General features: G+C 32.6%; 2 protein-coding genes across 2 annotated transcripts; both read right to left on the reverse strand.

The window, feature by feature from the left end:
• Window positions 1-181: 181 nt before the first annotated feature.
• LOC117930756 (remorin-like) lies at window positions 182-1,398 on the reverse strand. The gene is made up of 6 exons (XM_034851459.1): window positions 1,363-1,398; window positions 1,267-1,309; window positions 1,027-1,077; window positions 852-939; window positions 699-780; window positions 182-608 (listed from the first exon to the last, which is right to left on the reverse strand). The coding sequence occupies exons 1-6, from the start codon at window positions 1,396-1,398 to the stop codon at window positions 399-401; spliced, it is 510 nt and encodes a 169-aa protein (XP_034707350.1). The 3' UTR covers window positions 182-398.
• A 14,989-nt stretch (window positions 1,399-16,387) lies between these two features.
• LOC117905738 (nuclear transcription factor Y subunit C-3-like) lies at window positions 16,388-17,004 on the reverse strand. Its single transcript, XM_034818619.1, has one exon. The coding sequence runs from the start codon at window positions 16,872-16,874 to the stop codon at window positions 16,524-16,526; it is 351 nt and encodes a 116-aa protein (XP_034674510.1). The 5' UTR covers window positions 16,875-17,004; the 3' UTR covers window positions 16,388-16,523.
• Between the last annotated feature and the right edge of the window lie 3,122 nt (window positions 17,005-20,126).

A 20,126-nucleotide genomic window follows, 5' to 3' on the forward strand; every position in this document is an offset into this window, starting at 1 on the left:
GTAGAAGATCTGAGGGCATGTTTGGTAATGCTTTTGACAATGATTTTCAAAAACTAGTTTTCTGAATCCTGACCAAACTACCTCTTCTCCTATGGATGCCTTGATATCTAGACGATAAATGGATAACCATAAAGCCTCGGATCCGAAACTGAAACAGTGGAAGAGAAAGGCCCAACCCTAATTCCGAAGAACCTAATAAGCATTGTTTAAAGGAAAGGAGAAGAAAAGCTACAACTAGGCTTATCAGTTATCAACTTATCACAATCCAGCAATGCAAACACGGTTATATGCACAACATAGAAACGAATTCATACATATAAGGAAATCAACAAGCCAAATATACAAAGTAGGCAAACTCATTGCCCCATTCTCATTCTCTGGGTCCTTCAAATTTTAGCCTAAAAATCGAAGCTGCCGAGACATCCATGAAGCTTCTTTGGTGCAGTTCCTGACGCACGGTATTTGGCAGCTGCCTCCTCTATCTTGAGAAGATTTTCCCTGCGCTTGGCTTCAATCATTGCCCTCTTTTCTTCGGTTGCCTTGTGGATTTCAGCGATCTTGTTCTTCATTCTCTCTCCATATTCTGCCTTCTTCTTCTCCAATTTTTCCTGTTCTTGTCAGAGTTTTATCATGACAATGTTCATCCCAATGACAATAATTAACAGGGAAGAAGAAGGAACCCAACAAAGTTGTTTTACCTCCATCTTCTTCAGTTGAGCCTCTGCAGATGCTTTCATGCTATTCTCCCATGTTCCAGTCGCCGACTGCATTTTATGTGCCCTGCTCATCAAGCTGTTATTAAAACACACATAGACTCAATTCTATAGCTACCAACTTGGAAGTTCTCTTACCTGTTCTCTGCTTTGGACTTTTCGCTTTCTTCCCATGCTTTGATCAAGGCCAACCTCTTCTCGGTTTCGATTGCAGCAAGCACAGCATCTCAAGAACCAAAATTTAAGTTAGTCGTTTTTTTGTGAATCCAATCTATGAATAATGAAAGTAAGTTCAGTGATGACTTATATTTACCTCTTTCAGCCGTTGCTCCTGAGTTTTTCTCATTGGGGTTGTCTGTTGCCTCTGTGCAAATGAAGAAGTATTTTGACATGTTAAGAGTGTGAAAGAATGGAACTCGTATAAGGATATCTCAAATGTTGTTTTGAAAAGCATATTTAGCATGCATTCAAAAATTCCTTATTGTATGTTTGGCCACTGAGAAAATTATAAGCCTAAAAGAATATAAACTAGGAAAGGAGAGGAAGAGAGTACTTTCAACATTGGCAGATGTTTTTGAACGAGAGACCTTGTCCACAGGTCAGGCAGTGGAATCACACTCTTCTCTTGAGCTTGGTCCTCTGCAGCTACCTCACTTGTATCTTTCTTTGCTTCCTCTGCTCCCATGATTCCCACGAAAGCCCGAAAACAGAACTCACCAGAGAAAAGGAAAAACACTTTCGATGTTTTGGAAACAACCAAAGCAGATGCGATCTCCAAAATATGATGGTGGATACAAATAGGAGATGGAAAATGGGGCCAACCAAAACTGTATGTACAAGAGCTTGCCTGGATGGTGTAATCTAGTACCCTAGCAATCTGTAGTAGAAAATGACGATTGGTAATCACCTGGTCCCTAGCACAACTACTTTGATGCCCACTTAATCCTTTGGCAGTACCTTTTTGGCTTCAAAGTAAAATCATGTCATCTTTCTTGGCCTTTTTTTTTTTTTTTTTTTTTTTTTTTAATGAATCATAAATAGGAGGAGGACAATCCAATTTACCCAAAAATTGAAGCTCCAGTTGGGAAGTGTTTTGAAAAATAGTGTTTAAAAAAGTGTTTTCTATTATGTTTTGTAAAACAAAAATGTTTTAACATGTTTTTTATGTTTTAAAAATAAAATTTACATATAATGATTTATTATATTTATGTTTCATATTTGTATTATTATCTTTTAAAATAATTCTCACAAGACAACTAAAACCAATTAAAAGATATTATCTTATAACAATATATTTTTTGTTTTCAAAAAACATAAAATTTATTTTCTATTTTCTTATTCTCAAATGTAATTACCTTTTTTATTTTGAAGAACAAAAAACTATTTTAAAAAACAGTTTAATTATCAAATAGCTTTAGTAACCTCTTATGATTTCTCAATTCTCAATTGGGTACATTCATCAATGGATCAGGGTTTTCATGGCAATGGTTAGTTCTAGTTTGGTGAGAATTTTAGTTCAATGGTGATGGGTATGGGTCATGCTTAAGAAGGAAGGCAATTTAACTACCAGAAGCAGGTTGTGGGATTATTCAATCACCATCCTAGCCATCCCTTTGAAATTGAACAATACCTAAACACACACACACACACTATGGCCTTACAAAAAATTTAAACATCACCTAAAACTAAGCTACTAATTTGAGCCTAAATCAGCTATTTTTTGGCTTAATAACTATCTGTTGGGTTTAACTATTAGACCCACCTCACCCACCATTGGATCATATTTCACATTCCTTCTCTCTTCTAGATGGTATATAGGCAACCTTAGGATTTAACTATTAGACCCACCTCACCAACCATTAGGATCATATTTACTTCACATTCTTACCAAATTCAAGACCATATATATACAACATAAGCTTCACCCGATATGGTTATGTTTTAGTTAAAGTCGGTTTGATGCACATTATTAGTCAATTATCTAATAACTTAATCTTTTGGATCAATTTTGTAGATTAACATGATATCTGAGTCTCGATTTTTAAAAATAACGATTAAAAATCAACGGGACATTAAGACTTTAACCCAAGTCGACTCTATATATTAACCCATGTTTTTCGAAAATATTAATTTTAATATATGTTTTTGTGAGATATGGTAAATAAGGATTGAATGAGAAAAAATAAATTGTATTTAAATTAATTGTTCCTACGTTAAGGGGTGATAGAAGAAGTGGTGTGAAGGCTGGTGGAAATGGTTAAATATTGCCATGATGAAGTGGATGGGATTAGAATTGGAAGTTGGAGGGTATCATTGAAACAACTAAAAAGTCAAGGCCCACCCATTTCAGTGAGCTGAAAGTTGGTACATGTAATAATCAGCTGGCATGCAAAACCCACCTAATTAATCATGATTCTAAAGCTTCATGGATTGCTGTAGCTAACGGTTAAAAATCATTCATTGTAATATCCTCTGTATACCAAAATTGACATCGCATATCACTTGACGCAGATCTTAGGGGCAATTCAGAGGTTTTATTTTTGCATAATAAAAGGGTTTAAGCATATGAACAAGGCCATGGGCCATTGATTGGACTATTGGGCTAGGCCCATATGGGTTTCAGCCCATGAGATTTTTTTAAGCCCACATTTTGGGTTGTTCTTTTAGGTGTCTTAAAGCCCAAATATAGATAGCATCTAGAGATTCTTTGATACATGGAAGAACCGAATTAAATATGTCCGGAAGAGAGAAAAGAAGAGGCAATATTCTACAACTGATGGCACAAGTTAAGGTGTGAAGATGAAGTTTTTGTAAGTGATTGTTTCAACTTTGTGTATGAAAATCTTTTCTTAGTATCTCTTAACTTTTTTTTTTTTTTTTGACTTTGTATTTCTATGACGATGGGTTTTCATCCTACATACTAATGTATTTTTATTACTCTATAGTTAAGGTTTTTTTTTTTTTTTTTTTTTTTTTTTTTTTTTTTTTAATGTTATTAAAAATAATTTGTTTTCAAATTTAAGATGATTTGTTTTTAAAATTTTTGTTAATTTATTATTTATTTAAAATTTTTTTTTCTAAACATAAGAAAATCAAAATATTTGATTTTTAAAATATTAAAATAACCTACTAATTTTTCTTTACTCTTAATACTTAATAGAGATAAAATATTTAAAAAACAAATACTTAATGTAATTAAATACTATTTAAGTTTAAATTCTATTTAAAATTAAGTAAAAAATATAAACACCATTATTTTTAATTTTTATAGGACTAAAAGAAATTATGCTTTTTTATTTTTTAACAAAGTTTATAAAATTTTATATGAATTTTCACTCATTACAGATATATCAGTATTTTGATTTTACGAAATACTTCGATTTTACGTCACTGATATTTTGTAAAAATTAATTAAAATTTTGAAAATAATAAAAAAAAAACCATAAAAAATTATATAAGAAATAAAAATAGACATTTTAAAGTGTTTTTTTTAAAGATGATATATATATATATATATATATATATAATATATATATATATATATATATATATATATATATATATAAAATTTATACTAATATCCTTCATAAAAAATATAAATTTTATAAATATACATTTTTTATTAAAATTATCCAAATATTTAAAAATGAATAAAATATCAATAAAATATTTGAAAAAAATCAAAATTTTATATCAACATCCATATTCAGAGATATCGAGGATAAATCGGCTATGTATAGAGATATTTGAAATCTTATTCCAACAACCATGATCCTAGCCCCCACCTTCCCAACGACCAAAGATTATGGACTTGAAATGATACTGAAACATGTGACATTTCATGTCTGGTGGTACGCACCGGCACCGATGACTAAGAGTAACAGAGCCCATTGTAAGTCAAGCGTGACCCACCGTTTGGACCGACGCTATAATAATAGTAATACTAATAATACAAAATATAATTATTTAGCACCTAAGGTTCAACCATTTTGAGTGGCTATATATTTTCTCGAATGTGGTGAAGTTAGCGTTAAGCCCATCGAGTGTTGCCAAACTTCAAAGCAACTCTCACGTGGCTGCACGTGACGTGCTTGCTCCTCTGGTTCCCAATCCCATGTCCTCCCACCGAAACACCAAAAACCAAAGCTTGGAAATTGATATGGACTTTCTTCTCCCTCCACTCCTCCAAACGATGATTATGGTTCTCTTTAATTACCATTATAACCTATTTCGAATTGATTTTCAGAGAATTAAAAGTTTTCAGGTATTTTGATGCCCTTTTTAAAAAATAAATAAATAAAAATAGATATTAAATAAAATTTTACAATAAAATATAAAGTTTGAATTAATGATGGAGTTAGAAATGAACTGAGAAAATGGTAAAATACAATAACATATTTCAAAAGGGTATAAATGAATCGATTTATCGCGTGCTATAATGATAATGAATGAGTTTTTTCCCTTTCCTAAGGGGTATTTCCCCTTGTGAACACCATGTGGTTTTGTTTCGGGTTTGAGCTAGCATCTACAAAATTTATTTTTACATTTTTGATAAATGATTTATTAATAAAATATTTGATGAGACAAATTATGATTTGACTAGTTATTTTAGTGGGCAAAGGTAGTGACTTGATTATGATTAATTGAAAAGTTAGTAGGGACTTAGTGGACTCAACTTAATAAAGAAAAATCAACTTATAATATATTAAAAAATTAACTTCCATCATTAATTAGTTTAATTAATATTATATAAGTCGGTGAACACGATTTTATCCCAAATTAGTCAAAAAGGGTTTTGGAAAATACCATGCATCTCATGTATTTTCTCTTCAATTTTGGTCATGCTTGTCTTTGTTTGGAAGACTTTTGGTACACTAATAGCTTCTATGTGTCAAGAATTTTGCACCCCAAGATCTAAAATGGATCTTGATCATTGTAATTTAATGATTAAGACATTTACCTTTGATTAATGGTAAAAAAAAGGTGTCATAATTACCAAATCTCGTATAATTACTTTTAAATTATTCTTTTATAAATACGAATTCACAAGTTTCATTCACTTTTTGTACAAATATAGGAATTTTAAAAATATTAAAAATAATTTTAGAAAAACCACCATTGTTCTATTAAATTAGATTCACAAAATTTATCAGTTTAAAAGACAGGTTTAATATAAAAATAGAACAAATAAGAGTAACATGCAACATAATTAAAAGTCTTGTATTTTAAAATTTAGGTTTTAAATGATATTTTTTTAAATAAAATCCCTAGTTTCATATTTTCATTTTAATTATAATTTACTTCTATATAATATCTAGAAGATATTCCATCCAAGTTTATGAATCAACCTTGAATGATTAAATTGTAGGAATAAGAGCTTGTTTAATTTCATTGTATGGTCAACAAATGTCCGAAATGTCTGCTAGTGTTGCTCCCACCACCTAGGGGTGTTATAGGAATCATATATATATATATATATATATATATATATATATATATCACACTTTTTCATCCTTTTATTTTTGACTTATAACTTGAACCACCTTTTGTAATTGTGTTATTTAATTCATTGTTTTTTTAAAACATGTTTTAATTAATAGTTTTTAATTGTTTTGATTTATTTTCAAAAAATTATTTTAAAAAATAATTATAAACAATGATTAAAAATAAAATATTATAATTAATTTTTTTAAGAAATATTTTAAAACACAAAAAAATATCAAAATTATTCTAAATTCTTAAATAAACTTTTATTTTAAAAAGTATCATACAACTAATCATAAAAACATTTTTTAAAATTATTTTTTGAAAACAATTTTCAAAAATATTCCCAAATCAACATTTATTTTCTTATGCTTTTTTATTTTATTTTTGTTATTATTAAAAATATATATATATAAAAAATATAATAATAATATATATATATATATATAATATATATGTATAACTATTTGTACTTAGATTTATAAATTGAAAATTTCATGTACCATGCTGTAATAGCAATGGGAGGAACTATGGTATCATCATCGCTAACAGTTCAAGTACAGTTATGGATGTACTTGATTCATTACAACCGAAAGACTTTGAAGACTTTTGGGCTAAAATGGCTCATTTTTGAAACTTAACGTTGAAAACGGGCTCATTTCCAAACTATTGTTCAAAATGGCCCTTTGAAGCCACATCAGCCCGTAAATCAATATTTTATACCCTTTTTACTTTACCATTTCCATCCCTGTGCTCTGTTCTCTCCCGTGCTGCTGTTATCTCTTTTGTGTGATTTTTTTTCTAAACCCTACCCCACCAGTGGGCCACTAAAAAAGACGGTGGAACTACAAAGCATAAAGTTTAAGGTGAGTCATAATCTTCTTTTTGACTTATATAAAGTTTTTGACACTTTCCAAATTTTTTTCCCATCTCAAAATCTCAGTTTTTAGAATTTTTTTTTTCCATTGTTGTGAATGATTGGTTAGGGAGTGTGGTTATGGTGAATTAATGATTGTTAATATCAGATTTTGGGGCAGTTGTTGGGGAGGATTAGGCTTGCGGTGTTGGCATTGAGGAGCTACACAGTCTACGGAAAAACAGGTGAGATGGGTTGTGTTGATTGTGTTTTGTTGTTCTGTTTGGTTGGTGAGAATTGGCTACAAGGAGAGTAAATTATTGTCACAAAAAACCGAGGCCCTCCCATTGCAGCTGTTGGGCTTAATTAAAATGAGTTTTTAATGTTCTGAAAAACAGAACAAGAACAGGAAATGAGCATGAAAAAGATGGTTGTTGCTTAAAAAAATGGAGGTTTTGGGGTTTTTTTTTTTTTTTTGTATTTAAGTCCATATTTGCAATAACCTTTTGTTTCAATAAGCAGCTGGCCACCAAAAAATTATCCAATTTCTATTTCAATAATTTAAAATTTGTATTATATTTTAAATATTTTTTTAGGTATCCCAGGATTAATATTTGGAAATAAAAAAAATATTTGTTAGAAGTTGTTTCCACTACTTTTTCCAGGCAATTGTTACTGTTTGAAGCCATTTTTGTTTTACATCTTTTCCCTACACCTGACTTTTAAAGGTGATTCAAAACTTGCAATGTGAAATACTAACAAACATATGTGTGTATTAGAGAGAGGGTATGTCTTTATGTATTTATCTTTAGAAACATGTTCAGTTGTATACACAAACACATGTATGTTAAAATCTGTCATATTCATTTTTAAGTATTGGACAGACATTTTTGGGAATTTTGACAATATAGAATGCGTGGTTAGTTTGCATTTTTAATTTAAATTTGGAAATAAAAAAATATAATATTCTATAATATTTAAATAATAAAAGGATTTATGAGGATATTATCATATATATGAAATTAACTTATAAGATTTTGTAGTTAAGGGGAAAAAAATTAGGATTAATCGAAAAGAATTTTTGAAATTATTATGGGGCATTAATTAATAATATTAATAGCCATAGATAACAGATTTAAAAAAAAAAGAAAGTTGTAAATAATGATAAATATATTTGAATGGAACGATTTTTATTTTTTTTTCTTTTTTTAGAATTTGAGTGGAATAGGGAATGTGTTTGCTAAGAATTTCGATCAACTCAATAGATAAAGTGATTTTAAATATATTTTTGGTTATCTAAATTTAATGTTTTTATCATAAACCGGATGTATCTTGCATGAATATATATATATATATAATATATATATATATATATATATATATATATATATATATATATATATATATATATAACATGTTTGCTAGGAAAAAAAATGATTTTGGATATAAACAATTTCAAAGTAAAAAATGAATAAATAATTTTTTCTGATCAAGAGATCTTGAATAATTTTGTCTCAAGAGCTCTTAAATATAAAATACTCATCTAGAATTTTTTTGCCTTGATATAAAAAAAACTTCTCAAATATGAGTAAACACTTTTTTTTTTTTTATTTAAAAAAGCCAGATTCTTAAAGTACAGACATTTTCTCTTTAAAAAGACTTTTGTATTTGGTTATATTCAAAAATTTAATTTTTATTTAATTATATTTTTTAAAGATATCAAAATTACCCATACTTTTAATAAAAATATTATTAAAATAAAATAGTAAAAGTATAAAATGAATGGTCCAACTCTAAAAAAACTTATTATAAAATAGACCATATACCTCATGTTTGATGACTCCACTTAGACTACTAAATTGTGGATGTGATGAGAGTGGAGGAGGATGAAGAGGAGGCCAAAAGTGAACCCATCTGGAAAAACTTTGATTATGGGTTGGAGAAATTGAATGTGGGTAGAGACCATATTGTTTATGTGATCCTTTGTCAATTGGGTTGTACTTCATTTTCGTGAGTGCACACTAGACAATATTACAATTGGTGTGGCCCTTGGACACGTCTAGATGTTCAAGTAGGGTGTGATGCTAGGGAATATAAAAAAAAATTGCCAAGAAAGCATTTTTATTATTATACTAGAATTTAGAATCACAATCTACACGCTATCTACATTCTGCAGTGCAAACATAATAGCAAGGAAGGTTATCAAATATGATTTTCAGGATCTAATTTTTAAAATAATTCCAAATAGAAGATCAAAGTTTTTAATTTTATGTTCCATATATAAAACAATATAATAACCTTAGGATATGGTTTTTATTTCTGAGATATTGAAAATTATTTTTTTTACAAGGTTCTTTAGAAAATCTCATTTTTTATTTAAAATAACATATTTAACATATATTTTAAAATTTAATTAACACATATTTATTTCAAAATTTAATTTTTAATATAAAAATATTAATTTCATTTTATCAAAAAAATATTAAAAGTTAATCTCATCCTAATTATGAAATTAGAAAAATAAATTAAACGTGTTTGTAACCCAAACACATGTAAAACATTTTATTGGACCACATGTAGAGCATGGAGGAGATAGGTCACCAACTCAGTTGACAATTGCTCAACCACCACTTGTTCGAGGTCGGTCGACATCTCGAGGGAGAGGTAGATATAGTAGTTGTCAGCCCCTCACATCGTCAGTATCAACATCATTACAGCCCCCTACCTTTTTATCCTCGCGATTAGTACAGTCACCCATCTCTTCAGACGTACCATCAGTGCAACACCCTACTTCTTCAGACCCACCATTAGCCCAATCCCTTACCTCTTCAGACCCACCATCAGTACAACCCCCTACCTCTTTAGACCTACCTCCATTACAACCTCCTACCTCTTCAAACCCACCATTAGTGCAGATTGACACATCTACTCAGCTAGATTTACCCCCAGCCATTCCAAGGGTAGGCGGGGCCTACGTTAACCTAGATTGCTACCTCCACCACCACCTCTATTTCCAGCTCTAGCCCCATCACAGACAGATGTTCTTCATGTGTCATATGCAGTACCTGCTACAGTTAGAGAAGGGCGTCCAAAAAGGAAGAGAGTACCAGTTACATATAGGTTCTCTCCTTGTGGAGGTATGTGAGATTATATATGGTTTTTATTTTCCACTATATTAATGTTTAGTGGATATTTTTTGTGACTTTAATTAAAATATTAAAAATTACATTTTGTAGTAAACTTTTTGTAATTAATTTCATTAACTAATTTTGTAAAAAAATCTATATATGACAACTACAGCTTAAGAGTATGTTATTATTTCGTTAAAGATAAATTTGTCATAATACAAATAAATTAATATCTTAAAAATTAACAAATTAAATATCTTAAATTAATAAATTATACAATTTTATATATTATTTATATGTTATATAAATCTATTATTTTAAGATTATTAATTTATTAATAAATAAAACATTCATTTATAAACTCTTTTATTTATTAATTTATGTTTGTTGAAGTAATACTAGATTTTTAAGTTTAAATATAAATAATTTATTATTTAAGTATATTTTTTAAATTTCAATTATAAATTGTGATTTAATAGTTTTTAATTAAATTTGAAAGTAAAAAAAAAATATTATAATTGAAATCTCAGTTATCAACTACTATACTATTATTTCGATAAAGATAAATTTATCATAATATAAATAAATTAATATCTTAAAAATTAACAAATTAAATATCTTAAATTAATAAATTATACAATTTTATATATTATTTATATGTTATATAAGTTCATTATTTTAAGATTATTAATTTATTAATAAATCAAATATTCATTTATAATATCTTCTATTTATCAATTTATGTTTGTTGAAATAATACTAGATTTTTAAGTTTAAATATAAATAATTTATTATTTAAGTATATTTTTTAAATTTCAATCATAAATTTTAATTTAATAGTTTTTAATTAAATTTGAAAGTAAAAAAAAAATATTATAATTGAAATTTCAGTTATCAACTGCTATACTATTATTTCAATAAAGATAAATTTATCATAATACAAATAAATTAATATTTTAAAATTTTAAAAATTAAATATCTTAAATTAATAAATTATACAATTTTATATATTATTTATATGTTATATAAGTTTATTATTTTAAGATTATTAATAAATAAAATATTCATTTATAATATCTTCTATTTATCAATTTATGTTTGTTGAAGTAATACTAGAATTTTAAATTTAAATATAAATAATTTATTATTTAAGTATATTTTAAATTTCATTCATAAATTGTAATTTAATAATTTTTTTAATTAAATTTTAAATTTAAATAAAAATTAACTAAAGCCGTAGTTGTCAACCAAGGCTTTAGTTAAAAAATGAAGTCGTGTTTGCCAACTGCGGCTTTATTACAAAAATGAAACCGCGTTTTCCAACCGCGACTTTCACTATAATGACGAAAAAAAATATTTTTTAATGACATGGTGCCTACGTGGCATCAAAGAGATAAATTTAAACATAAGTTTAAAAAAGTGGTTAGTTGTTACAATTTTTTCAAAAATGGGCCATTTTTACCCAAAACTCGACTTTGAAGCATTAGCAATACTGAAAATGATATAATATTGCAGCTTCTTCTTCCACCATGAATCCAAATTATGGTCTTCACTTCTTCTGACCATCCCTAGAATCTATCAGAAATACCATGATTTTTCATGATGCAAGGACACAGGCTGCCGTCCTGCTGAGAACTTAATTCTGTGATTTTGATCATGGTTGTGGTTAGTGCAGTTGGCAAAGTCCTAGTACTCCTGAAAGAAATCGACATGAATCACTTAGTTTACTACACAAAACCCAAACAATAAAGTATGTGAGACACCGAACTTGCCTCGGGTTCAACCCCTGTTTGTGAAGGAACACATGTCTGTAGCTCAAGCACCCTCTCTCTCTCTCTCTCTCTCTGTGCGATCGTACGTTATATAGTAAGGGGCAAAGAGTCAAAAAGTGGGCTTTATGAAAACCGACCGCATCTAGGTCTGCTGCATGCCCCTTCATAAGTAGAAACTGTTGCTTGTTTAAACCAAAACATGGGGGGCATAAGCCCATAGATTCCCATCTCCACCCCCCCTATAAATACCGCTTTTACTTCTTTCTCCCACTACCTCTTCTACACTCCTATTCTCATCAGCTTTCTTCTCTACTACCTAGATCTTTATAAATTGTTCTGTCAGATTTTGGAATTATCCCCATGGATGTATTTATTCCTGAGGAGTATGTCGTGAGGAGAAGGATGGAGAGAAAAGCAGCTGCTGGGACCGGAAACAGGTCGGAGATGGTGCAGGAATCCGACAGGAGAATGGAGAAGGAGAAGAAAGCACGGTCGCCCACGTTCCGGGTTGAGAAGAAAGAGCTTTTGGGTCAAAGTGAAAACATCGTCTTCAACTGCTTTTCAGCATAAAAGAGTTGGCCTAGGATCATGGATAATATATGAGCCTATGGTTTTTTTTTTTTTTTTTTGATAAAATTTTTGTTATAGATATAAATATGTACATTGTGATTTTGAATAGAAGGATGGGTGCTTGTCTTATGATTATTTTTCTCTGGTTACAAATTGGGATTTGTGGCTGATTGAATTTTGGCACTTTTGTTGAGAGAGTTTCCTATGTTGGGCTGGGCCATGGTGCTTTAGGGCCCAGTACTGGGCTTCTCCACCAATCCAAACCGTAGGCATGGATCATGAATAAAAAAACTTCCACTTTGGAAATGGGGACGTTTATTGTCGGCAATCCACCTTTTGTTTTGCCCTTTATTTGGCTTTAGTTTCACTTTCTCCTTAGTTCTACTTCTTTTTGTTCAATCACTTCCATGTTTGAAGGGGAAAGAGAACTTGGAAGCATTGAGATTTTTAATGTTATATATAAGATAATGACGTAAGCAGTTTCTTGGAAAGAGAGCAGTTCTGCCATGAAAATGACAAAAGAAGCTTGCATGGGCGTGGGTTGGGGGTTCACTTTTTGCCCAGAAGCTGCATGGTTTCTCTATTTAATTACCATGGGCTAGCTTTGTGGGTGAGTTTGTTCTCTTTTTTTGGAGTGTTGAAACCATGGTCTCTCAGAGAATCTTAAGGAGAACGGAAAAAACCATTGAACACTAAAATTGAAATAAGTAATGCTACTAGCAGTTTAAGAAGTGCTTTTACCTTAAAAATTATTATAAAAAAAAAAAAAACCTTTTGAAAAATTACTTTTAATATTGTTTTTTGGAAAAACACTTCATGGTTCCAACCAGAAAAACACTTTCAAAAAATTTACTATGATTTTAAAAATCATTTAGAGTCTAAAAAGTGTTTTACACTTAAAAAGAAAAAGTGTAATCAAATATTTAAAAAAAATTAGAAAATACTTTTAAAATCTGAAAACTCACTTATAGTTTTTGAAAATTACATTGTTTTTTGAAAACATATTTTATGAGTAATCGTCTTAAAAATACTTCTCAAAAAAATATCCCCATTAAAAACACTTCCGTCGTTGTCAAATGTATTATAAGTTAAACAACAATAAAAAAATTAGGGTTTTATCTCGGCTTTTAAGAGAAAACCTTCTCTAAGAAATTTGGTGAAAGAAAAAAAAAAGTTGTATATGAAGAATGAGGAATTCAAAGCTATATACTTTTCATTTTTAGATCATTTTTATTATATTGTTCGTTAAAAAAACTAGTTAAATGTTGAAGCCTCGCGTCACCGGGGCCATTGCAGTTGCCAGATGGACGCGCCTTCTCAACTGAAGATGGTACCCGCTTCAATCGACCTGCAAAAGATGTCCGGACAGGCGGTCCAAATACACCCTCCGATGGTTTTGTTAGCCTTTATCTTTAACGCTTTGTGTATTCTCTTTTGGATCCTCCTCTGTTGGGCAAGAACGCTTACCTTCTTTCACTGTGTGAGGGTCTTTTATAGTGTCAGGAGCTCTGTCTCCTTTAATGGTGGGAAGACTTTTTGGCTTGTCATGATGGTGCTGAGGTGGTGGTAAAGCCATCATTGTCCTATAGGCGGTTATCAGAAATTGTGGAAAGGATGACTTGTCGTCATCCCTATCTTTTCGCTCTGCAGGCGGCGGGGTGTAGGCTATGACAGGTTGTTTGAAGTGACTCGGGAGGGTCCCGTCGAGCATGCTTCTGACAGTGTAGACAATGATGGTCTGCGTTTCACGGCCAAGACTTTTGGTTAAGACGCTAGCATTGGGTCCGGACAAAATGTCCGTATAAGAGAGTGGAGGCATCCGGATGACAAGTTTAAGAATGTCGTATGCCCCCTTGAGGGAGTCCGGACAAAGAGTTGATGTGCCACGTGTCCCATGGAGGAATGCTTTGCGGGGTTACCACGTGGGCGTTTGGGGGTGGTCCCTACAATGCCCCCCTTTTAACCTGGCTATTTTGCCCGGGCAAAAAAGATGGGTTAAAAATGATGCCTTTAACCCCTTCGTTTCTTTTTGGTGTTTACGTGACACATGGTGCTGAGGGAGGGGAGGTATTTATGGCGAGCCGCCGTCCTTGAGATGATTTCCAGACGGCATGTCGTTTCAATAGCAGCGCGATTGGGCGACTGGTTGTTTGGAGTACCGAGGAGTCTCATCCCATAAATAGGGAATCTAGCCCCCGCGGCTACATTTTTCCTTCTGCTTCTTTGTGCATCTAGTCAGTGACTGAGCATCGCCTTCTAGGGTTTCTATTAGCGGTGTCCTTTTCGCGACTTCTTGATCGGTGCATTTGGGCGATTGTATCTCGGCTTTCGTTCCAATTGCAAGCTTGTTCCAGGTATGTTTTTTGTTTCTATCCTTTCATCTTCAGCTTCCTGTTTCTTCGATTTTCCTTGGCTTGTTGCGTATTTGTTTGCAATTGAGGGTTAGAGGTAATGTTTGGGGGTTTTCGGGGGGTTTGGGGGATTTGCTTTGTTTTGAGCCCACTGTAGCTTCCGTTGCCCCTCTGTCGCCTCTATGAATGGCTGAATCGTCTTTTGGGTAGAGTTAGGGGTTGGGCTTGGGGAGTTTGGTTATTTTAAGCCTTCTGGGGCATTGTTCTCAGGGTTGTGGGGCCGGGTAATTCTGTTTTGACTATTGGCATTTGGCCATACAGGTTTTATCTCGGCCCCACGCTCCATCATGCCTGTAAAAAAAGATGTTGTTTCGTCCAGCACGACTAGGCCCAGTGGGAAAAGTGCATCCGGGCAATCCTACTCGGGAAAGCCTACTGATAAGTTGAACGAGAGGGATTTCCATGAGCGTTTTTGCTTCCCAAACGACATCTCCGTTCAGCTAGTGGACATGGATGCTATGACCACAGATGTTGAAGCCTCGAGTCACCGGGGCCACTACAGCTGCCAGATGGATGCACCTCATCAAATGAAGATGGTACCCGCTTCAATCGACCTACAAAAGATGTTCAAACAGGGAGTCTGGACACACCCTCCGATGGTTTTGTTAGCCTTTATCTCTAACGCTTTGTGTATTCTCTTTTGGGTCCTCCTCTGTTGGGCAAGAACGCTTACCTTCTTTCACTGTGTGTGGGCCTTTTATAGTGTCAGGAGCTCTGTCTCTTTTAATGGTGGGAAGACTTTTTGGCTTGTCATGATGGTGCTGAGGTGGTGGCAGAGCCATCATTGTCCTACAGGCGACTGTCAGAATTGTGGAGGGATGACTTGTCGTCATCCCTATCTTTTCTCTCTACAGGCGGCAGGGTGTAGGCTGTGATAGGTTGCTTGAAGTGACTCAGGAGGGTCCCGTCAAACATGCTTCTAGTAGTGTAGACAATGATGGCTTGTGTTTCGCGACCAAGACTTTTGGTTAAGACGCTAGCACTGGGTCCAGACAAGATGTCCGAATAAGAGAGTGGGGTCATCCGGATGACGAGTTTAAGAATGTCGTATACCCCCCTGAGAGAGTCCGAACAGAGAGTTGATGTGCCACGTGTCCCATGGAAGAATGCTCTGCGGGGTTGCCACGTGGGCGTTTGGGGGTGGTCCCGACATTAGAGGAGAGAATTTTAAGTTCAGTCTTATTTATCTTTTTCTTTTGAACCAAACACAAGGAGTGTAGATAAATTACATAAAAAGAGAAATAGAAAAGGAAAAAAATTATAAATATTTTCGGTTTGCACTCCCTTTTATGTTGGCTTCGTTTTTTTCCTTTTTCTTTTTTCTTTTTATTTTTTAAGAAAAAATATATTGATAAAAAATATATAAAATACTTCTTATTTTTTTTATTTTATATGCTTTCTTAGCATATTGGAATCAGTGGCAGGTGCTAGCTTTTGATCGCAAAATCAAAGGTAGTGATGAAGGCTTTTGGGATGATTATCATAAAATCCCATGCTTGTACAACATTAGGAATACTCAGAATTAACAAACGCAAACTCAAGAAAATGAAGGAAAGTGAAAGAAAGTTTTTCCAAGACATGCATTCCCATCATCTCTCCATCACCACAGGAGTATCCTCAGAGTTAGCACCAGACTTAGACACCACGTTGACAAGAAAATCAAAGACATCAGTAGCAATAACCGCAGAGGCAACATCTTCCTTGTGAAGTGTCCTCCTCTTTCCCTGCAGTGTCACCTTCCACGACCTCTGAGTTAACTCCTCTATGAACAGCTCACAGGCCTTTGAGAAAATAATCGGAGCCTCCCCAGATATCATCTTCACATCCTCCCCAGACCTCTTCATGATCTTCTTGATCCTGGCCAAGGGCAACAAGTGTGGCCCAGTTCTCCCTGACATCCCACCATTCAATATTCCTGAATACGTCCCTGCTTGTCTCATACTTTCCTTCACTTTCTCTCAGTGAAAGAAAGAATTGAAGCTCATGGATTGGTGGGTTGGAGGGTTTTGTAAGCTGTTACAAGAGATTATGAGGCATGTGAACGCTAAGAGAAGATTGTGTGGCCGGCCAGGCCTGCTAAGGCCGGCCGAAAATGTGAATATATAATCATATTTTTGTTTTACTTTTGTAGAGCCATACCTTACAATAGGAAAATGGACTTTCGTACCATCCAACAAACAGAAATAAGGTTGCCTTGTCGCCCATTTATCATATAATATAAGGTTGCACTCAGTTGGGGAATCGAATCCCAGACCTAGTTATTGCCACCCTTATGTTTGACTTGACCCTTAGGCTAAAGCCGACATCTTTTATAATTGACAAACTTTACATATGTTTTAGAGATTGCCCCGAACTAAAATCCCAACTGTGCCACTAATTGTAATTGTGTCATTTGTAATATAAGATGGTCTTATGTATTAATAAACTTAATACGTACTCTTAATCATACGTAATTTGTTATAAAATACCCTTTATTATTACGACCAAATGATAAAAATGCTCGGGTCATAATGTTAATAGTGAATTGAGCAACAATATTTAGCTGATATTAACAAATCCCATTCATATGAAAACAATAATATTAATCAAAGATGTTAAGAAACCCTAGCTAGCTATTCCTTCTAATGTATTGAACCCAATATCGCTTTCACGTGTGATATGTATTTTACAAAAGGCACACCAGCACTTTTGAAATGTCGCATCCAAAATTATTAATTAATCAATAATGGACAAATTAACAAATATCTAAGCTTATAACGTACATAAGATTAGAGTAATGATCTGTTTGGCATCATCAAAAGTGGTTGTTTGAGATTTGGTCCAACTTCGATTATGAAAATAATGTGATTGATCAGTCAGTATTTTTGAAATATAGAAGTGGGGGTTGGTCGAGATACTGTCTATGATTAATACACAAAAAAGCATGGTCAGAACCTTATGGATTGGTTAGAAATATTCCAAATGAAGATGTTTAGCTTAATCTGCAAGTAATCTTCTCTCCGATTGCTGTCATTATTATTTTAATTTAGTCGTATTTTAGAATATGGTAAAGATCCCAAAGGGCCTTGTGATCATATTGGGCTGTTCGGGTTTTTCTGTGCTATTATAATTGGGCTGTAAATATTTATTGCAGGCCCGTTTACAAATTTGAGCCTGCTAGGTTTCTAAGATGCCCACAAGAAAATACAAATATAAATATAATAAAGGGCAATCATGAGTAAATAAAAAAGAGAAAGGGATGGAAAAATGTAAATAATTTTTATAGTGAATTGGTGCAATTCGACTTATAACCATTCTCCTCAAGTTTCAATCTCAGACCAAGATTCCAATATCAATGAAGACTTCTAATTAAACTTTTATGTTGGAATTCTTCAATTTTAGTGGACCTTCATGCTCTTTTCGAAAGATACCCTATTTTTGAAACAAAAACTTCAACCGAAACCTCACACTCAATGATTTCCTAAGTGATATCCTACACATCACAGTCTCTCGAGCCATATACAAAGAAAGAGATGAAAAGTAAAATCTTAGTTATCGGTTTTAATATAAAGGATTACAAAATGATACTCGGATTAATAGTACCTTAAGTAGATATGCAAGTTGAAGAATAAATGCACTTTTAAATATTTTAACATTCTCATAATGAATAATAATAAATGTAGGATAATTTAAAATTCATCAATTTGGGAGGCCTTAATGTAGAGTTTGGAAGCAAACTAGGCTCCAATCAGCCACCTAACTAACCCTTAGGTATTAAATGTAGTTCCCATTGACCGTTGCAGGCTTAATGGTTCCACTAGTCAACCTTCTAGTTAAGGTCAAGCCTCCATTTTGGGCCCTTATACAATTTTATAACATAAACGTTGAACTCTTCGAAGTATATTAATATAAGGTGACTGTAATTTAAAAAGATACTTGATCTGAAAAAAATTAAGATTAATTTCAATTCAATGTGATGTGTTTTGGTACTTTAAACAAATAGTCTTCAATGATAATAATTATAAAAGAGTATGGGTATTTTTTAAAGGTTGGAGGATTAGGTGGTCCAAATTTGGGCCCTAGTGTGTCCATATTACAGGCCCAATCACCTGCATCACCTGCATCATCACCACTAGTAGCATGGTGCCATAATGAGCTCAAGACACGCCTTCGCCTTTCCATCCATGTAAGGTCACTTTACGGTCAAATTAATCAATTTGGTTAAAAAACTAAAAACAAATCCCCACCCTTTCTCCATCATTTTCAGGGTAACCAAACAGAACCCGACATTTCCCAAAGGTTAATTTCGTTTGCAGATAAGATCCACGACTCCATCAATCACACACATACACACACTCCATCTGATACCCAAACCCCACTTTGAGAAAGAGAAGATGGTTGTTGCTTTCCTCACGTGACTCCTTTTCAATTTTCTTGGCTGTGTGGCACATGACTTAAAAGTCTTTAGCTAGCACACTAGCTAGAAACCTTTGCATCTATTCCCAACTTTTACTTTCTCCATCCAAGAGATATATTGGAAGCCTCTTTTGGGGAAGCAAAATGGGGCAACCAGATCATCATGAGTTGACATGGGTATTGAAAATTTTGAGCCACTTGGTCTTCTAGTGTGGGTGTGCGTGGGTCTGCCACTTTCAGATGACCACCTTCTCTTGTCTCCTATGAGTCCACATATGCTCATAATTCAGCTCTCTACTTCGAAAGTGGCCTAGGTTTTTCTCTTTTTAGTGTCTTTACCTATAAGCCAACTTAATGGCACTTCACTAGTTCACTTCATGTGATTATTGTGTCTCCAAAAGATAAAGCTGAAAATCTTAAATCTAGTTCACGTGGATGAAAGAAATGGGAGAAGCTGGCAAGGTTAGTGTCTTTATTGGGAATCAACATGTAGTTCTTGAGACAAATTGGTTTGGTTTGCATGCATGGTGGATTTGCTAAATGTGGGGTAATTTAGATTATGCTATGAAGATCTTTCTCTCCAATTTTTAGGACTTCAAAATAAAATTAAATCTAAATAAATATGAATCAAATCATTTGTTATAAAAATCTTAGATTATGAACCATTAAAGCATTGAAAGTAAAAACATCCGATAATTAATCAATACATCAAAACATTTTTTATAAAAAATAAATTGAAGTCATTACTTCAAAATTTTTAATTAGAAAAAAATGTTTTACTTATTTAAAAAATTACA

Source organism: Vitis riparia, chromosome 2 (genome assembly GCF_004353265.1).
Source record: "Vitis riparia cultivar Riparia Gloire de Montpellier isolate 1030 chromosome 2, EGFV_Vit.rip_1.0, whole genome shotgun sequence".
Taxonomy (NCBI): domain Eukaryota; kingdom Viridiplantae; phylum Streptophyta; class Magnoliopsida; order Vitales; family Vitaceae; genus Vitis; species Vitis riparia.